Source organism: Mauremys reevesii, linkage group 5 (genome assembly GCF_016161935.1).
Source record: "Mauremys reevesii isolate NIE-2019 linkage group 5, ASM1616193v1, whole genome shotgun sequence".
Lineage (NCBI taxonomy): Eukaryota > Metazoa > Chordata > Testudines > Geoemydidae > Mauremys > Mauremys reevesii.
In genome coordinates this window covers 10,933,572-10,954,995 of record NC_052627.1, presented here as the reverse complement: position 1 = coordinate 10,954,995, position 21,424 = coordinate 10,933,572, and the positions used below count along the sequence as shown (strand labels likewise).

The window sequence follows — 21,424 nt, the reverse complement described above, 5'->3', positions numbered from 1 at the left end:
TGGGGGAGAGGAAATTACACAGGACTTCCCTTTATTACATGGACAGGACCAATGATGGTAGTCACACGTTGACATTCTAAAAGTCCAGTGAGCTCTTCACAGAGACTATTGAAGTGAGTAACACAGTGCTGTACCTCTTCCACTGAACGTGAAAGCTCACTCTAGTGGAGCACAAGCAACCTCCTCTGCCTGCTTCAGGAATGTGCCAGTTTCAGAAAACTGCAAGGCCGCGATGTGGTGTAACCCGCTATTGTACGGTGTCTTGGTTTGAGTGGCTAGGTTGGATGCCATACTCAGGAAAGCAGTTTTACAATCATTATTTGATGGATGCAGCTGAAACTCCTCATTCCCACCAGCGTGAGGGGACACTGCTTGAACACTCACTTCCCCTACAGTAACTGGGGGTTTTCGATATGCTGTGGTTGCATATTTCACGACCCACCCTCCATCACCACCTTCCTGAGTCCTCAGCTACCACAGACTTTGAATTGTGAGGTTGCAGCAGTTCCATGTTTTTCAATCCCACATGGCAGCATGAAAAGGCAAAGGGTGCATGTGTGGCCCCCAGAGACACAACTATTAAACAAAAATCAGACCTTGCATACATAAGATGCTTGGGCATACATGCCTACAGTGGGATCCATGCTTACACTGCAGAGAACCATGGTTACCACAGTGTAAGTCACCGTTCTTCATACTTCTGGTAAATACACAGAACAACAGGCTACTGCCTCCTACCCCTTATTCTAAAAATAGCTATTCTGGATTTAAACAGTCTGTGGCATTGGAGGTGAAGGGCAAATACCATCCCAGACAGCTAGCATAAGAGGTGCTGTCCACTTTCCTTGTGTCTTCAACTTAAAACGTGAGGCTGAACATGCTGCATATTCATACTTCTTGTCATAGACAGGAGTCAATGAAAAGAGGCTGTGTGTTGCTAAAAAACCCAGGGGATAACAAACAGTAACAGCACCTGCGCATGAGGCATGAGGGAAGTTGACAGGCCATTGCTCATAGGCAGCTTAGCAATAGCAAGTGTTATGACGGAAGGGTCAAAAATGCTTAGACTCAATATTGTTAAGCAAATCATGATGTCATGAGAAATATTTCTAAAGGTATGAGGAAAGGAAAAGCGAACAATCAAATTGCAGAGAGGGCACTTGTTTTCAGAAGCGCTAAACTCTCCGTTCTCTTCCCTCCTATTTCTCTGCTTCAGGTTTATCTTCACTATGACCTTCCTCAGGCTTGGGTTGCTGAGCACGACTGTCCACAGCATGGCTAGCAGGGGAAAGCTGTCGAACAGCTGCTCTCTGTTGCTCCATGCCTTAATGCTACACACCCAGGCCTGTTGTTTTCACAAGCTGAGGGAATTAACCTTTAAGCCTCTGTATCAGCAAACCAGGTGTGATGCCAGCACAGAAATAGGAGGGTGTTGTCACTAGTCAGTCTACTCCTCTCATTCAGATTCTTGGGCCAAGTTGGCCAGCGTAATGTTTTAGTTACACCCCTTTTCTCTGTGCATAGGTTTTTGGCAGCATTGCTTGTTGTCAGTGTCCTCAGTGCAGTGCGTAATGTAGAGGGAGATGCTATTCCAGCTCCATACAGTTCACAATTTAACTTGGATTATCTCGCTGATTAGATCTAAGAATTTCTTCTCCCTTTCAGAAATTTAAATTAGAAATAACTTTGGAATGAGAAGAGAGAATGTTGTTTGAGTCTGAATAAAGCTACGGATTACCCAGTAAGAATTACTACAGTAAAACCCTTACCTTGGGTCACTGGCATCACACTAGCGTTATTTAGGATTGTCTTTATTTTTCTTCTCTGTTGCAGTAGAAAAGGAGACTGATGAAGCCTGTTTCTGGAATAGAGACACATACTTACTTCAAGCCATTAAAAAAGCCCTCAAAAGACTGAATTTTCATTGCCACAAGAAACCTTTGTATTATATGCAGTGCACATTCTCTAAACAAATAAGTTTCATTTGAGAGTTATGGAAGAACCATAATTTGTCCCCATTAAAATATTGGGCTTCCAAGAATTGACAGAAAGTATCATTCTATTCTGCTATTTGAAAGGTGTTAGACCTCTGGAGATGGAATATCTTTCACTTTCTCAGTTAATCCATGCCTTACCTCTTGTCTTTCCAGGAATAGTAGTGGAAGACTGTCTTCTCCTGTTACAAAATTTGTTAAAGAACAATAATTCCAATCAGAATTTCTTTAAAGAAGGTTCGTACATTCAGCGTATGAAACCTTGGTTTGAAGTTGGAGATGACAACTCTGGTTGGTCGGCACAGAAAGTAACTAATCTTCATCTAATGTTGCAGGTAAAACAACTTGCAATTTACTGGTGGAACAATGCTAGGAATTTGCATACTTCCTTCCGCTTTCTAAATCATTATTTTTCTACTTTCGTGGCCAGCTGTTTGTTTGCAGGTTTTTTTCCTTTGGAAAGTGTCTGAAGCCAGAGACTAAATCTAGTCAGTTGAAAAAAACCCAAACCCCAGAATAAACGTATCGTCAAGTAGCATACCCAGAGCACTCCTGACAACTTTTAGGGTTTGATAACTTTCTTTCTTTTTCTCTCCCCTGTTGCAGTGTGTAAGATCAGACAGTAAAATTGCGCATAGAGTTCTGTCAAATCCCCAGAGTAAACTGAAAATGTCCAAGTATTTTTAATAATTCAATTAACAGTAATCTTCTTTTTCACGTGGGAGTTGATGAGAGAGTCACACAAGAGTGTGTTACTCTTTTTCCAAGTTCTTGGAGTTTTTCTCTTTCTCCAAGATCACAGAAGAGAGTTTTGATCTTGTGTTATCAAAAGCTCACAAGATGCTATACAATCGCTCAGCTCTGATTTCAGGCTGTATTCATTCTGCCTTTCATATGACATATATGCATAAAACTGTGTTAAGCATACTTCAAAGTTGCATGATTAATTACTCTGTATGGGCATTTCCTAATTTAAGATTGGGTGTTTTAATCTTAAATCTAGTCCCATCGTCAGCAGAGGATGTCTAAGATCACTTATCTCAGCAGATTATACGTGATCATAATTGAAACATTTTGCACTGTCTGCTGCAAGCAGCAACTCAAATGGGCAGAGTTACATTTTGTCTGTAGAGTTTGGAAGCATTACCACTACTTTACCAATAAACTCCTGGTTCAAAGAATGTAAGAGTGGAATCTCCAGTGCTTGGTTTGAATTGTGCAGGAGTAAAGATGACATTAAATTTCATGGCAAGTGAAAATGTTCAGCGCACAGACTTGGCAGCCTGTGGAAGCCAAATATCGGGAGTAGCATCATTACTGTGATACTGGATTGCTGGATGTGTTCAGCATGCCAGTGTGAATACACAGTCTCTCGATTCAGAATATTACTGAATGCCATATGCATGTTACCAGTCCATCCTCAGCACTACAGGGGTGTAAACTACACTACATAAACATCCTGGAACCTTTTTTGGAATTGTAACTATCAATATGTTAAATATCAACTATCAAAACTATCCACAACTGGAATTTGAGCAAAGTCAAATGCTCCTAATACAAAAGTTCTGAAAAGTATATAGGAAAAATAAATGAACACAAAAGGTCTCCTTAAAAACTATTAGAAGAATAATGGTAGGCTTCCTTTTTTAATTCGTTTTGACTGCTTCATTTCCACGTACACATGCACACTGTGCGTCTCTTGTATTACAGAAACTATTAAACCAGAACAGTAGTTGGTGTCGTTCAATGAAAAAAAATGTGTTGGTCTACCATTGTTAACTAAAAAAATCAATTCATTCCAGCGATGTTAGCACCAGGGCCGACTTTAGGGCGATTCAGCCGATTCCCCAGAATTGGGCCCCGTGCCCCTACGAGGGCCCCGCAATGTCCCGGAGGAGCTGCCGCCAAAGTCTCGCTGCTGTCTTAGGCGGCAGCTCAATTGCTGCGTGGAGGAAGGTCCCTCCGCCAAAATGCCACCGAAGGCACCGGCAGCCGATTGAGCTGCTGCCAAAGTCCCAGCGGTGGCGGTGGCAGCTCAATCGTTGCCACTGTCTTTGACGGCATTTCGGCGGAGGGACCTTCTTCCATGCAGCAATTGAGCTGCCGCCGAAGACAGCAGCGAGACTTTGGCGGCAGCTCCTTCAAATCGGGCCCTGTGGTGCCTAAAGCCGGCCCTGGTTAGCACTATGTAATGAGGTATGAATGTTGTGGTTTTTAATCACTTTTCAGCTCAGAAATGCTCTTTAAAATATTTTGAAAAACTCTTTAATAAATGACTTTTTAAAATGTGTTAATGTTTAGCATTATACATATTTTAAAATGAATGCATGAAACAAGTGACAACACTTCTTTGGGCAAGGACTCAATTGTTTGACGCTCTTGCAAGTGTACATCTTGTGTGTTTATGATGTCTTTGTAAACTCTATGGAATTTGCTATCGCAGTGAATTCGTAACTAATTGCAATATTGGCACTTCCATTTTCACTGAGGTGCCTATTAAGATTTTTTTCTGTACTGTAACTAATGACAACTGCTTTAAGAACAGTGAAACAAGATAATTCATTCTGAAGGAATGCTGCCCTCTTGTGAAAAGTAGCTAGAGTCAGTTTATGACAGAACTGTGTGCACAAGTAGCACAGTTATTCCATTTGGGTTTGTAGCTTAAATTCCTGACATAGTTTCAGCACAAGCAGTGGGCTCAGACATTTCAGAATCTTGAAGAAATCCTCAGGTGTTGAGTTTTACTTTAACTTCTAATCCAGCGGCAGCTTTAAAACACAAAAAAGACCCTGGCCATTTGTGGGAATTAAAGCTGCATTTTTTTCTGAGGAGTAGAGTTGACTTGCGTGTCCTGGCTAGATTCCAATTTAAATTTTCTCTGCAGTGTCACTAGCCTTCAAATGCTACTTGGGTATTGACAGTTTTGTACAGTAATGTTCACTTTCTCTCGTTCACCATGTGAAGCGAGCCTAATGAAGAGATGCAGCACCCCCCTTCAGTTTTCACAGATGCATGAAATCAGTGTTTGAACGCCAGGGTTCCCTCCCTCCTTAGACCAACGTGCATTTCTCTTCTTTGCAGCTTGTGCGGGTGTTGGTGTCCCCCACAAACCCACCTGGTGCCACCAGCAGTTGTCAAAAAACTATGTTTCATTGTGGGTTATTACAGCAGCTTTGCACGATCCTGATGGCAACGGGCGTTCCTGCCGACATTCTGACCGAGGTAAGGGAGGGTGAGGAAGCAGGGAGAGGAGGTAGCCAAGAAACAGGAAAGCTGTCGTATATGAGATTCTCTAGCCATACAGTGGAATCATATTAGATGAATTTAATATTCCTTAACTATCAGATTTGGAAGTCCGAGAGATTTCAGTTTCTCTTTCCCAAGCAATGATATAGGTTTAGGGTGGCTCCTTACAGTTATAGCTCTGTAAAACAATCGCATGTAAAGCTTTGCTTCTTAAATCCCGGCTTGAAGTGTGTATGTGAATATGTGTATATGTTCTACATTTACTGGACGGTAATTTGATTTGCTTATTGCTTTTTGTGGGGTTAGGTAATTCCAGAGTCAGTTCAGTCCCTGGTCTTTTTCCTGACCTTCAGTGCCAGTGTGAACAAGCTAGCATGAGTTTCCACAGCTGCAATAATAGATGTATTTTTCTAGCTTCTGGGCAGTCCTTTACCAGGTTACGGTGAGGGCAATTAATCCCTTACCTGAGGACACTAACTAGGTCAGGTGGATCCCAGTGATTGTCCCACCTCCAATATTAGCAGCCTTGGCAAATGGGCTTGACATGTTTGTCATAACAGTTGCGTTTCTCACTGTAGGTATCCAAAAGATTTTTCAATCTAGCCTCATCTATGATGAGGATATATAACAACCTTTTCAGCCTATTTCATTTGGGGGTTGCCTCCATTTTAGTGTTGGCTACCTTTCCAAAAAGATATAGCTGAGTAAATCACTTCAGTCACACCATTGACCTCTTCCTAATTTACCTGAATTTACCTCCAACATAAACCTAGTTTTAGCTTAGTTTTCTGTGGTAACCTCATAAGCTGACTCCAAGTAACGTAGGCTACTGAAAATGCTGTGTGCCATGTGACACTTCCTGAAGTTACTTTTCTTCTGTTACATATCGTCCTTCAATAAATGGAGGGGCAGGTCAGCCATCTTGTACCTCCCTGCATCCTAATTTGCAACTTCCCTCTAGAATTTACACCTTTCTGAGATACATTCAGGGTCTACTTTCCTAAATGACTAATAGCATTAAAACCACAGGACATCTGGCTTCCTTGCTTTGAAAGCACTATCTCATCTAAATAAGGACGTCTACATTTTGAATATACTGGTCTGCCCCAATATTTACAAACACTATGTTTAATGTATTCCATAAATATTCTGATTGCTGGAGGAGTTAGTTTATTGCTGTTTTGGTATCTTGATTTCCATGTCAACTTTGTGTGGCTTGTCTTACTCTCCTTTAGACCATCAACACTGTGTCAGAAGTCATTCGAGGATGCCAAATGAACCAAGACTACTTTGCTTCTGTAAATGCACCTTCAAATCCACCGAGGTAGGGGAAGAAAAATGCTTAACCATTTACCAAGCACAGATATGTTGGCATGGGAAAGAGCTTCCATTTAGAATCTTTCATCAGTCAGAAAGGGAGTCTTTTATTTAATAATTTAAAGCTACAGTAGGTCATACCAAATTAAAGCTTCGCAGTGGCAGGATTATCAAACATGCATTAGTTGAAGGGTGAAGTTGTCTAGATGGCTTTTGAACTGGTCTCACTTAACACCTTCCTTCGTGATCTAGCAAAGGAAACGAACAGTACATTAACGAAATCTGTGCAAACTGGGGAGCAGTCAACTCCAATGAAAGGAGAGAGAATAAGTAAGCGATTCAGGCTCACCGGGCTTGGACTATGGGTCTGTTTAATTGTCTAGACGTTCAGGATCTGGCTGGAGCCCACACTCTGGGGCCCTTCCCCCAGTGCAGGATCCTGGCGCTCGGGCTCCAGCCAGAGCCTGAATGTCTACTCCACAATTAAACAGATCCTTAGTCAGAACCCTGCAAGCCTGAATCAGCTGATCCGGGCCAGCCACCGGTTTTTAATTGCAGTGCAGACATTGGAAAAAGAGACAGAAAATGACCCTGATTCAGGTGGGTTGGAGGAGGAAAGCTAATATATTTAGGAGAAATTTCTCTAGTCTTCACCACACATGCTCAATGAGAGGAGAACTTGTAAAGCCTTAGTGCTGCAAAACCTGAGATGAGCAACAGCAGTAAACTGGACCTGATTTTGCAACATGATACAGCAGTTTTTTAAATCCAGTACTGTTATGGGCTGCCTGTGGCAAGGCTTCATGACCTAGAGAAGAGAAGTAAGATTTTCTATCCAGCTCTGATGTGACTGCACGTGAGTATTGTATTCAGCTGTGAACGCATCCTACTGTAAAGACGTTGACATGTTGGAGAACAATAACAAGGTATCAGAGCAGAACAGACTGATCTCAAGTAAAACATGAAAATGGAATAATATGCATAACTTGACTAAGTGATTAGGAAGGGGAAAAATAAGTCTACCAATTATTTGAATGATGGAAACACCAAGGAGGGAGAGGAATCCAGTGTTGTACCTGAAGGTACAAGTAGTCAGAGTAATGGATGAGAAGAATTTCCTTATAGCAAGATCTGTTAGGCAGTGGAAAAGCCTCATTGTTCGCGCTTTCGATACTAGACAGGACTAAGCACTATAGAAAAGTCCTGTAAGAAACAGACATGTATTGGCAAGGAGATGGCGTGGATGATCCAACAGGCCTCTTCGGTCTTGCTCCATGATAAACATAAGGAGCAAAATGTACTGTATTGAGAGAGAATATTTTAGGGTTAAACCTGAAAATCCAGTTACCCCTAAAGATAAATATCCAACTATATGGTAAACCTTACTTAGGACTAAAGCTGATAATACCTTAGTTCCTTGGGCAAGTGATATTGAAGTAGAAGCAGCACCTGAAAGAGTGGCTGTGACGTTCTGTTAACGTGGGCAAAACTTTCTCTCTGGCCTAGCAGCTCGGTTTGCTGCAGCTTCTTAGATGTAGAACCTTCCATTTCAGTTGTAAAAATACGTCTGATGGTTCACATCGGCTTACTGCAATCATAACACTGAGTGCAACAGTGTTCTTTGCACCAATTACTCCCACAATATAGTGTTTAAAAATATAGATTTTACTTTTCATACTAAAAGCTTGACATTGCTTTTGTTTCTTGGGCCATGTTTTTAAGAGATTTTCTATAGCTACAGAAAATCAGCCCTCAAGTGTATATTCCAGTGGTACTTGTTAAATTGGATTTAACAAATATATATATGGATTATAGACCGCTAATACACATTTCCATACAAACATGCCACTAAAAGCATTCAGGCTGTGGTCCTGTATCATGATCAGTTGTTGTCCTGTACCAGAGCAGAGTCTATCTGTATTATAAGTCTGATTTTTGTTAGTATAGACAAGACCTAACGGAGGTTTCACTACAGTTGATACACCTACAACTAAGCTTTCAGTATTCCTGCTACCCCAGTCCTGAGCCTACCCTGTACGGTAGCAGCAATTGTATTTATTTTGTGACTTTTTTATTTTAATGGCCTGTGTCTGTCTTTCAAAACAGGTCTGCAATCGTAGTACTTCTGATGTCCATGGTGAATGAAAGGCAACCATTTGTACTGCGCTGCGCTGTCCTTTACTGTTTCCAGTGTTTCTTATACAAAAACCAAAAAGGACAAGGGGAAATCGTTTCAACACTTCTACCGTCAACCATAGATGGTATGCAGCTTGAAAATTTCCAAAACAAATCACACTTTAGCATCCATTTGGCTGCATCATCAAAGTTTCCTCTTAAAATATTACATACTTTTAGTGAAGTGCCAAGAACAAGAGATGTTAAAATCACCTTGTGAACAGTGTTTTAATTTGAGAGAATTTTTTGACTTGAATTCTGTTTGAACTTAACTGACAATGCATAACATTCAGGTGTTAAAGGTACAAGAATTCAGGCTGTAAAATTTGGTTAAAATTATTTATGCTCTAGCAGGATAAGGACAGATACCAAATTGGTTAGTTATCTGTGCGTGGTTTTGACATGGAGGGATTGTTTCTATTTTGTTAGAATCTATGTTAATTTGTACTAAAACATTAAATTTTTTTTTCTTTGGCATATAATTTACACATTCACTTTCTAGTTTGAGCAATAACTTTCAACCTTGTACTTTACAAGTAGGCGGAGGGATGTATATGGGGGAAAATGTTTCCTGACAACTTAAATTCCAAGGAGGCTGAGAACCAGACTAGTATTTTAATAAGATACAAAATCTTAGCTATCAAGCAGCAATATCGGAGCTGCATTCCCTAGTATGACATGTGAAATGACATTCACTTTTGAAAAAAGGCATTATGACCACGCCCCATTTCTTTTCAGTATTTATCAAACATCCAACATTTGCTAAGTGCGTCTCAGAGAATAAGGCAGGTGTCCTCCAAGGAAAGGGATCTAACATACTAGTAAAATGATGGGCAGGAAGTCTAACACATTGCTTGTCAATGCACAAGGTGTTTTTTCTGATCCAACCCTCCCTCTAAAACAGAGTCTGTCTTTCACACCTCCTGTTGCACTGTATAACTTCCCATTTATAGACACTGGGCGAGGTATAAGCAGCTTTCAGCATGAGGGGATCATAATTTTACAGTTAAACCAAGAGGCTTTCTACAGTCTTCCGGTTGTACAAGCTGGGTTTTAAGGCCTTCGTCTGCCATAACTCTCGGCGGCTAGTACTACATGAATGTGCACGGGTGAAAACAAACTGTGCTTGATGGATTCACTCCAGTATTTTGAGGCATTAAAGATCACAAAGGCTGTCCCGTTACCATTTTAACACACGCAATGTCTGTCTTGTCCATTTTAGGCTGGATACTTAAAAGTAACAGATCCAACTCCTTTATTAATTATCTGCCTGTCAAAACTCAGGCTGTTAACCGTGTCAGAGTATTGAGGCCCATTCAAACTTTCAGGGAGTACATTCTTGTTAATTATTGACTCAGTGAGAGCCTTAAAAGCTTTTCTGGCAAGCTCCATCTGTCATTCTACTTTACTACTTAGTCAGTACTTTTCATCTGTGGAGTTCAGAGCTCCTTCCAAAAGTGCCATCCCCTTTACTCAGGAGGACTCAGATGCTGGGGGGGTTAAATGACTTGCCCAGAGTGACTGGTAGTGGTAGCACTGTGACTAGAACCCATGTCTCCCAGTTCCCGGGCTCATTCACTGGATCACACTACCTCCTATAGGAAAATGTGATGAGCCATCCTATTGATCTCCTGTGTGTGGCTGTTTAGGATTTGAGAGAACATTCCAAATGTTTAATGTTACATAAAGAACAGGAGTACCTGTGGCACCTTAGAGGCTAACAAATTTATTTGAGCATAAGCTTTCGTGGGCTACAGCCCACCACAAAAGCTTATGCTTAAATAAATTTGTTAATCTCTAAGGTGCCACAAGTACTCCTGTTCTTTTTGCGGATACAGACTAACACGGCTGCTACTCTGAAACCTGTCATAATGTTACATAGAATTATAGAATATTAGGGTTGGAAGAGACCTCAGGAGGTCAACTAGTCCAACCTCCTGCTCAAAGCAGGAGCAATCACCAATGAAATCACCCCAGCCAGGGCTTCGTCAAGCCTGGCCTTACGATCGGATTTGTTGTTAACAGAGGCGTAGCACTCTCAACTAGCAGACAGGTTGTTCTCTCTGAAAGTTGAATCTTTCCAAGGGTTCCTCTGAGACTGTAGGTGTGGTGAGGGCCTAGCTGGGAGTGCTTGGCAATAGCATGAAACACCCTCTCTCTCTTTGCCGCATGAGAAAGCAGTCGTCTTCCACTGCGCTACCCCTAGACGACTATGTAGGTGCCATATTTTTATTCCTTAAGTTTTATAGAACTTAAGATGTCTTCAGATGAATGTAGAGCTTAAATTGTAACCTCTCTGAGATGGGGACCGTGTGTGTGTGAACAGCACCTAGCACATTGAGGTCCCCATCCTGGTTGGGGGCCCTCTGTGCTACTGTATCATAACTACTTTACGAGTCTTGATCGTGGCTTGCTTTTGTGCCACAGCATTTGTTTGTCATTATTGTAGCTACAGGTAATTCTGTGTCGGCTGGCCAACTGCTCTGTGGCGGACTCTTTTCCACGGACTCTCTCTCAAACTGGTGCGCTGCCGTGGCCCTGGCCCATGCTTTACAAGATAACGCAACTCTGAAAGAGCAACTGCTAAGAGTTCAGCTTGCAACAAGTATTGGTAACCCTCCAGTGTCTTTGCTGCAACAGTGCACCAACATTCTTTCACAGGTACTGTATCATTGCCACGGTTCTGTTTGCTTAAGAAGAAAAATGTTCCCTTGCTATTAGTGGCTCAAAGAAAAATGCTAATTTTCTCAGTTTAAGTGCAAGCGAGATTCGATAGTAGATTTAGTGCTAGTTGTTACTGTACACTACAGCATGAAGTGCCTTTGTCGTAAAAATGGAAGTGTAGCAGATCTGCCATCATAAAGTGCCATCTGAAACTGCTTTGTCCATTGTCATGAGTCCAACACCTTAGATTTGAAATGGCATTGTTCTAGTCTGTTCCTAATTCATCGCTATTTTGAATGCAAGTCACATATTGAAAGTGTACCAACTAAAACAATCTGGAAATGATTTGCCTACAATTGTTACAAGAAACACCAAAGATTACTGTAACTGAAGGATATTACTTGTTTCCGTTTAAGTAGACAATACAGAGTGCTGTCAAATGCCCAGTTTCACCTGTTGGGGGTCTTTCATTCAGCAATGTGGAGGGAAACAGTTATTTCATTTGGAAAGGAAAATGAGGATAAAACTACTGGTAGACAGAGGGACTTAAAGGCAGATGTAGCACCTGAAACTATTGTTTGTTCACTTTCTTAAAAGACTAAAATGTAAGTTGATGGTAACCTTTTTGTATTATGTTGCCACTCACAAAAGTTATAGTCACTGTACTGTATGTAGTTTGAAGCCAAAGCATGATTCAGGCATCACTCGTCAACTTTTCAAGTGTTTCTATTTTATTGTTTGGATCTTGTGTATGAAATTCTGATAGTTGAGCACAAGAAACTCAGGTTTTGTAGATGTTGACTTCACTATTTTTAAATGTGCCCCTCTCTCAAAATAGCCAAAATTGGAATCTCAAAATTGTTTTACTCACTCCTTGAACTGAGATGCATTTCAACATAATAGTTTCAATAAAATAGCCACTAAATTTTTGGGTTTGCATTTTGCTAGGATCTTAAAAGAAAAATTTGAGCTTTCTAAAGTTCTCTACAAAAAACTCATAAGTAATATGTGTGAATTTTTTAATGTATGATTTACAGGGTGATAAGATCGACAGACGGGTATGTATTTCTTGGCATAGCTTAGGCATTTTCTTGTCACAAGCAGGGCCTTTTCTGTCTTGGGTTTTGCTGATTTTTTTAACTGCTTTTTTTGAAGTGTTTCCACTTACGGTGTTGTGTTGCAATCAGTTTTTATGTCTAGCATAACAAGCTCTCTCTGTGTGTCTCCATGGGATTCTGGCATGGTGTTCCTGGGAACTGTGGGATAAGGATCTTGGGTGCCACGGGTGCTTTCTTTCCAATGGGGCATTGCAGTCACCAGCTGCTCTGAAATGTACTAAATTTTGTTCACACTTCCTCATAATGTGAATTAAATTTTACTTTTGAGTGACATTGAATTAGTATTTGGAACTGTTACAAACACTTTTCATCCCGCCCAGTAGAAAGAGGTGGGCATGACCTGTAGCAGATATATACTGTTTTGGCTCTTAATTGCTAATGCAACAAGTGTCCTCTATCTGTGTTCCAGTCAATCCGTATTACACGTTTCCAGTGATAATTTCTTTTGCAGGATTTTATCCCCAGTTGTCTTAATTTGTAATCAAGGGTGGGATTTTTACTAAGCAATTCTGAAGTTAGCACTTAGCTGTAGGTGTCTGATTTTGAGCTTATCGCCGGACAGAAGTTGTGTCCATATTGCACAGCCTACAGTGACAGGGGTTTTTCCAGCACCTCCCTGAGCGAGAGCAGCTAAACTGACAGTAGCATTCTTCTGCTGACCCAGCTGCGTTTACACCAGAGGTAAGGCTGGCATAGCTGCGGTGCTGGAGGGTGGATTTTTCACACCCCTACGTGCCCTAGCTGTGTCAGCCTAAGTTTTACGTGTAGGCCAGGCCATAGTCACTCGCCATTAGTGCACTACTGAGCTAGGCATCACCTATAGCGACGTTTTTCCTGAGTGTGGCCACTGTGTATTGTCTGCTTGTGTCCTTGGCACCGACAGAGATGGTGGCCCTGCCTGTTGTTAAGGTTGCCAGACGTTCCCGTGATAAAAGTGTTCACTGTTGCTTTATAACGCCAGATAAACTGTTAGGCTGAAGTGTTTTGTTTTTGAAACTTTCAGTTAAAATGTTTCAGCAGCTTCCCAGAATGAGTAAGGAAGAATATGTTTTGTCTCGCCAATGCTTTGGTTTGGGGTTTTAAACCATGTCACCATTTCTTCCCCCCCCCCCCCCCAGAAGCTGTAGCAGCTCCATGCTCTGGAGCAAGGTCTTGAAACTTGGCAAGGGGGTTGCCCTGGGGTCAGATGAGCCTTTTGCCATGCCTGGGAAAATTGTCCAAATTGAGCCTCTGAGAAGTCTGTTTACACATGCTCAGATTTGTTAGTGTGGCAGCTAAATTCTCTGAAGAGTCTATCTGCCCTGGGCAGGCTCCAGTTTAGAGGTGCAGGGCTGGCCAGGACATCCCCTGCAATTGCTACTGCAGGCCACTGTGGTACTAGGCACAGGAACAGAGCAGGGATAACTACCCAGTCACTGAACGAGGCCTGGGTCCTGTGGAATATACCAGTGTAGGACCATGTAATAAGTCTGCATCATAATGCGTATGCATAAGAAGGCTGAATGAAGGTGGCATGGCCTTCCTTCGTTCTGGCATTTCCTGATTTGGCAACGTTTTAATATCATGATTGGATGTTTTTCTAAAAGATGGCTCCAGAAGTTATTTTGGGGATGTTCTATGGCCTGTCAGACTAGATCACGGTGGCCGCTCTTAGCCTTGTATCAGAGGGGTAGCTGTGTTAGTCTGGATCTGGAAATTTCCACTACATGCATCCGACGAAGTGGCTATTCACCCACGAAAGCTCACGCTCCAATACGTCTGTTAGTCTATAAGGTGCCACAGGACTCTTTGCTGCTCTTAGCCTTGGCATCTACTAATCTATGACCTTTAGTGTTCTTTTAATGTGTTTCTGTGTAATGAAGCTATTGCTCAGCTGTATAACGGGGGGGAATACAGTCCTGTTAACCCTGTAATTGCTGTGCAGCTCATGCTGTCATGTAGCCGTGTTCTAAGAGCTTGCCCACTTGCACTGTGGGAATGTTCCGGGGTGTTGGCTCCAAACATATGAAGCTTGGCTATTTGCAGAGTCTATGCTGGGTTTAGACTCTGGATTGCACAAGAAGGTACTTGCTTAGGAAAATGGAATGAATTGCATATTTGTAAAAACTCTATACAGGAAAAATGAAACATGCTCCGGGCCGGGGCACCATTGGGAGTGTTTTTAGTGCCTGTCAATCTGGGATCTTTCCTAACCTTGGAGATGGAGGTAACACCTCGGAATCGGTGCAACTAGCCAATTCATTTAAAAAGAAAAAAGCATCTCTGCTTGTCAAAGTCCAGTCCGATATACGTTTTGAGTTAGTCTTTTCACAGATGGCAGTAAGCTGTTCTTTATTCTTTGTATTACTTTAGTGCCTATGCTCTTGTCATGGGGTTAGGAGCTGTAAAAACACAGAATAAAAACAATCTCTGCCCCAACAATCTTATCGCTGGGGCTTCGTTTTGTTGGCTTGATTAATTCATTTGCGGGGGGATTATTTTTAGCAGTTTTGAGTTTTATGTAGATGTCCAAAACTGGGTGGTTGTTTTTTTGAGGCATACTGTGTGTGCATACAGGCAGTACTGTTTCAACCAGTGTTAAAGCGTGCTAGGGAACCTTCATTGTGCCCCAGCATGGTCTATATGGAGCAGTTAATGTGCAGCATGTGAGATCTAAACCTTCCTAACACCCTTGTAGTCTGCAATACTGCTCCATATAGACAAGCACTTAGGTATGAGCCAGGGATCAGGGACATCACCTATATAAACAAACTGCACTGGGAAAGAGGTGAAGTCAACATGAATTGAGTAGCCATTCCTTGTGGGTTTTTCCAGTGGTCATCAGTTAAAACCTGAACTCAGAAACCTTGCTTATAACATATGTAGCTAGGATCAGTGTCTTTCCAGAGGGAACTGCCATTTCTCTAGCAGTAATATTTATGTGGACTTACACACCTTGATAAAGTTTACCAATGTCTGGCTGGCTCATGTGACTTTTCTTGTCCACACTAATCTGGAAATAGCACTGAATGAGTAGTGGCAGTGGGTCCAGGCTCAGGGCATAGGAGTCTGGAGTTCACTAGGGATAAACATGTCCTTAGAAAACATTAGCATATACCTTTCATGTGCATTCATGACTCTTCTGTCTCTAGGCCTGCTAAATATGAGGTTTAGTATACGTGACATGAGTCATCCCCTCCCATTCAGGATTCAGAAGGGCCATACGACTCAGAGGCTACTTTTCTCTGGGGAACAGAGCTGTCTGTGTGCAGATTCTGGATGCTATGTACATCTACTAAACAACTTGACTTGTGGTTCTCATTAAAAGGCTTTCTGGAAGAAGGGATCTTTTTTTAAGGAGGTCTGGCCTACGTGGGATAGGAGCTGATTAAGTGTGAGGGAGGGGCACAAAGATGTGTGGGGGTGGGAATACAGAATGAGCTGTCAAGCGAAAGACTTGAGCAACAGCAGCAGAGGAAGAAGTAGGAAGACATGAGAGCTGAAAGAGGCAGCAGCAGTTCTGTAGGGGCTTGGAAGTGAGGACCAAAAAGTAGAACATGATACACAGGATGCAAGTGGAAGCCAGTGAAGGAGAATGATAAGGCCTGAGCAGTGGAAGAAGAATAGGAGTTTGCAGCAGCGTTTTGGAAAGATTAGGGCAAAACTTCCGCCCCTCCCCATTAACAAAGTGTTCAGCACAAGTGAAACAGTTCGGCAGTTGTGAGACTATCAAGTGAATACCCAAAATGAAAAGCTGACACAGTATAGTACATACAGATCATGGAAAAGGGGTAACGAGACACATGAAGGCCAGCTAGGCTAGTAATGGCGATTTGATTCTTTGCCCAAAGATCAAAGTAAAGGAGGAGGGAGCTGACGAAGGGTGTGAAGAGGCAATGTGCAGCAGACTGGTGTGGGGTTTTACAGATGATGAGGTGTATAGCCTGCCTTACAATTGCAATGGGATACTTTACCTTCTAGTCTTGAGGAGGCTGTTCCCCTCAGTGGTGGTATCTCCACCCAGCAGCTCTTCAAACCACCAAAGCTCTTGTATCCAGCACATTCTGATCTTAGTTTCCTTCTGTGGTAACTTTGATATCACCTTTAGTGACCCACTTTGGTGCTGGAGGCAGACGCAGCAGCTGGGAGCCTGCCCTCCCGCCTTCCTTCTGACTGCTGCTGCTCTGCATGGCTGTTCTTAAAGGCAGATCAAGACTTACTTTAAGGGCTTGTTTTTTGTCATGCTCATTTAGGGCTCAAAGCAACGCAGTCTCCAGTATTTAAGCACAGTGAACATCAGAGTGGAGGATGGAGTGAAATGAAAGTCAAGCAAAACTTCAAGTGGCTTGAAACACAGAATTAAAAAGTAGAAATGCAGCATAGACTTAACTAAGGACTCCTTTGGGGTTGGCCAAATGTAACTCTTTTCTCCAGTGCCTTGAATCTCTTGTGACCACCCCCTCCAGAGTATGTTCTGCTTTAATCTCTTAGGTAGATCAAAGCCCTTGTATATGCCCCAGTTTGCTCTCCAGAGTCTGGCTTTTAACGCTTTGTTACTTTCTTTGATGTACGACGTGCTTATTTGAAGCTTTTTTGTGGGAGCTGGAGAACTTTTGCTTGGTTGTTGTGTCAGACGTTTGACTTTCATCTCAAGATGCATGCCTGCCTTAATGCCACTTCCCAGGGCATTTTCGTTTTCAGGAGCCTGGAGAATTAGCCAGTATAGGTATAGACAACAGAGAATTCTGCAAATGGTTATATTTTATAGGCCTGGAAAATGTGTGGCTCAGCTAGTTGATGCAAACTGAGGCTTAATACTAGATAAATCTAGGGCCGGTGCAAGGATGTTTCGCGCCCTAGGCGAAACTTCCACCTTGCGCCCTCTTCCCCTCCCGCGGCAGCTCCCCCCCTCCGCCTTGAGGCGCCCCCCTTGCGGCAGCTCCCCACCCTCCGCCCTGAGGCACCCCACTACCCCAGCTCACCCCTGCTCCGCCTCCACCCCGAGCACGCTGTCGCTGCTTCATTTCTCCCGCCTCCCAGGCTTGCGGTGCCAATCAGCTTAGGCACCGCAAGCCTGAGAGGTGAGAGAAGTGAAGCAGCCACAGCGTGCTCGGGGAGGAGGTGAAGCAGAGGTGAGCTGGGGTGGGGAGTTCCTCTGCGTGCCGCCCCCCCCTACTTGCTGCAGGTGGTCCTCCCCGCGCTCCCCTGCCCCAGCTCCCTCCGCCTAAATACCGGCGGCAACCGGGGCCGCCGAAGATCCGGCCGCCGCGGTCACTGCCGAAGAAAATGGTGCCCCCCAAATCCTAGCACCCTAGGCAACCGCCCTGGATAAATCTTAAATTAAATAAACAAAACATCTGCTTAAAAGGACCAAAATGTACATAACGAACAGCTCAAAACCATTGTCCAAGGTACCTTCTGGCCTAATTGTGTGGATTTAAAACACTTTAAATGATTTAATAAAATCTTGAACAGTATTTCACACATTTCTTGTGTATTAATTTGAATAACCTTCAGAAGAAAACTAATTTTCCAGCACACTAAATTGAAAGACAAGATGGCAGCATTTAGAATAGTCCACTTGTGTCTGGTTTACCTTGTGTATTACTGTATCACCAAAGAAACTGCCATGTAGCAATCCGTTTTCTCGTTGAAATAAAGTCTCAACCGGTGGTACAATATGTCAGTAGTGGGTATACGTTATATTTGCAGCAAATGAAGACAGCGTATTAGTGCTGGGGCACTTTAAAAGTTTGCAGCTGATTTGTGCTAATTGTGCACTTTATGCAGCATTTCCCCCAGAAGGTTTTGCATGCATTTTTTGCCACTTAACAATATTGTTATCCCAGCATTAATTATAAAGGCAAACTAACTTGTCATGATTTTGTTCCAATACTAATTTGTGTTGAGTCACACCTTGCATCTATCTTGGTTTGACATACATTGAAGACTGCTAGACTTCTGTGAATCCTTTCCATCAAAGCACTAAAGCGACGTTAAGTATAGCTAGTTAATGTGTATTTTTGGAAGCCTTGACTTCCTTTTTTTATCCTTAAAGTTGAAAGTGGGTGGGTTCTGAAGTAAATACAGCCTCTAAAGCACTTCATTGAACGCTATATATGAAGAAATTAATGCCAGCTTTTCCATTTCAGGGCAGCAAAGTGCAGACAAGAGTTGGATTATTAATGCTGCTTTGTACCTGGTTAAGCGATTGTCCAATTGCTGTCACACACTTTCTCCACAACTCCGCCAATATTCCATTTGTATCCTTGAAATGTTTACTGAATACAGGAGTTTGAATGGAAAAAAAATATTTTTAATATTAAAAATGCAGATAAATTTGCAGGAATGCTGCAGAATATTTAAGGATAGTAGGTGTGGGGCTTAAAGAGGCAGTGTCCCTTTTATGTTAACATGTAAACACTCACCAAAGCATAATCAAGTCTGTGAATTTGAAAAGACATGGCATGTATTTCCTCTGAGCACAGGTAACTGTTGCTTGGAGAAGCTTTTGGGCAGTTTTGCAAATTTCGGGTACATGTGCATTGCAATTGGCGTGATTGCAGCTTGGGTAGGAATACCCACGTTGGCTTTGATTTAGCTAGTATGCCAAAAACAGCAATGAAGAAGGGGAGGCACAGACTTCAGTGCGCGGTATACAAGCCTGCTCAGGACCCTGGGTACATATTTGCATTCCTAGACGGTGCTGGGATCCGTGCCGCCGTGTCCTCAATGCTGTTTTTAGCTGTTTGCTAGATTCAAGCTGCCATGGGTATGCCTCTGCAAGCTGCTAGCACACCTTGATTTCAGTGTGGATATGCCTGTAGTGTGTGTCACTGCAGATAAACTCATGGAGTTTCAGTATGAAGAATCTCACATGTGTAATCTCACAGAAATGGGAAAATATGTCTTAATCTCAATGAATTGTAATGATAAATATACTTCTCTGAAGAGGAACTTAATCCAATTGACAGCTGTTAAGCATCATATACTGGCTAGTGGTAGACAGTGCCTTCAAAAAACTTTCACGATTAACATATGGAAGAGAGCTGGGTTTGGGTACAGAGAACCCTTTTAAATATTACATTGAGTTATCTCGAATAGCAATATATATACACATTGTATAAATCCCTTAAACTAAATGTATGAGCAGTTTCATTTGATGTGGCAAACTAATATTACTAATTAAGCTTATGGTTTTAATGGGTAAAGAAATTGGTTTTACATGTTTGTTTAAGATGCAATAAGTTTAGGCTGAGATTACGTGTTGAAAGGGAAAAGATTTGTTTTGTATATTCTGCTCGTGAAATGTTTAAACTTCCTTAGCAAATGTTCCAGCTCACTGGGCAGATAGCCGAAAACCTTGGAGAAGAGGAGCAGTTAGTTCAAGGCCTGTGTGCGCTTTTGCTGGGAATTTGCATTTATTACAATGACAATTCCCTCGAAAATTGTAGGAAGTAAGTATGGTGCAGGACTAACTGAATGCTTTAGGGGAGGTGAAAGTTTGTGTGCAGGCTATCAGCTGTACCTAAACTAGGAAGAAGTTTCTAAATGAAAGACAACACAACCTATATTATTGATATTCTTACTTTAACAACCCCTCTAGCCCCCTGCTTTTAATTTATTCCTTACAGGAGGGAAACATATGGCTAGAAAATGTGAGATGGTTTCTCCATGCTAATCAGCTGGAAAAAGTCATTGATACAGCCTTTAGACAGTGCAAAGCATCTGAGCCATTCTTACCAAGAAATACAGTTCTCCTTTCACCTGTGGCATGTGAACAGCTGGTAGTTGCAGACGGGGAACAATCAGCTTTCCAGTGCCAAGAAAAGTCTGAATGTTTCACAGGGGAAAAAGGAATTGTTACAGATAATTTCCTGACCAACAAAAGTACCTTTGGAGGGGAAGTAAAAAGGGTGATGTTTCACTGCTCTCCGTTTTTTTTGGTTTTCCTTCTCTAGGCACAGTCTTGCCTGATGTGCCATACTAACTACATCTTTTTCTTTTAGAGAGAAACTAAAACAGCTGATAGAGAAGAGGATTGGCAAGGAGAACTTCATCGAGAAACTAGGTTTCATTAGCAAACATGAACTGTATTCCAGAGCTGCTCAGAAACCTCAGCCTAGTTTTTCTAGCCCAGACCACATGATGTTTGATCACGAATTTACTAAACTGGTAAAGGAATTGGAGGGTGAGATATGTTACACTCTTTTTTTTTTTTTGTACTGTCACTTGCTGTACACTTCAGATTGCCATGATTGAATTACCACCCATTCCGAATTTAGATTTTTAAAGGTCATAGAATCATAGAATATCAGGGTTGGAAAGGACCTCAGGAGGTATCTAGTCCAACCCCCTGCTCAAAGCAGGACCAGTTCCCAATTAAATCATCCCAGCCAGGGCTTTTTCAAGCTGGGCCTTAAAAACCTCTAAGGAAGAAGATTCCACCACCTCCCTAGGTAACCCATTCCAGGTCATACGATGAAACCTAAAAATCTGTAAGTGGTATGAAGGATTGTACTGTAATCATGGATATGGGTTACAATACACCATGGCTTGCAGTTCAGATGTTTTATATGACTGCTCCTCATGCAGTGTTGGGTTTTGTACTTAATCAGGCTTCTTCACACTGTTAAGTCAGTTGGCTGTTTGTGCATGTTATTGATTAGGCTATTAGTAATGGCAAATTTTTGAACTTGTGCTTATATAGTGCCATCAGGTCTGTACTCGAAGATGATGCACGAGAAGGTGGCACCCTGCCCCCCCCCCAATAAAATCATAGTATACAAGAATTCACTTCACAAGCGCTACTTCTGATTATAGTGCATCATTTCTCCAGCTTCCTTATAGATGAAGTGAAAAGGAACTGGATGTGTGTGCCCCTTCTGCAATGAATAAAGAACTTCTAAAAGATGTGATCACGAATGTTAT

At 42.1% G+C, this 21,424-nt stretch overlaps 1 protein-coding gene across 4 annotated transcripts in view; it reads left to right on the top strand.

Annotated features, from left to right (window-relative positions):
• USO1 (USO1 vesicle transport factor) overlaps positions 1-21,424 on the top strand; it is a 61,097-nt gene that overhangs the window by 24,605 nt on the left and 15,068 nt on the right. For 2 of the 4 annotated variants that reach the window (XM_039539220.1, XM_039539221.1), the window contains 9 exons: positions 2,151-2,329; positions 5,076-5,216; positions 6,476-6,564; positions 8,664-8,818; positions 11,182-11,393; positions 12,434-12,454; positions 18,646-18,756; positions 19,832-19,950; positions 20,503-20,684. In XM_039539220.1, the coding sequence (XP_039395154.1) occupies positions 2,151-2,329; positions 5,076-5,216; positions 6,476-6,564; positions 8,664-8,818; positions 11,182-11,393; positions 12,434-12,454; positions 18,646-18,756; positions 19,832-19,950; positions 20,503-20,684 (1,209 nt within the window). The remainder of the gene's footprint in view (positions 1-2,150; positions 2,330-5,075; positions 5,217-6,475; positions 6,565-8,663; positions 8,819-11,181; positions 11,394-12,433; positions 12,455-18,645; positions 18,757-19,831; positions 19,951-20,502; positions 20,685-21,424) is intronic. The other 2 variants (XM_039539223.1, XM_039539222.1) reach the window with 1 other exon arrangement.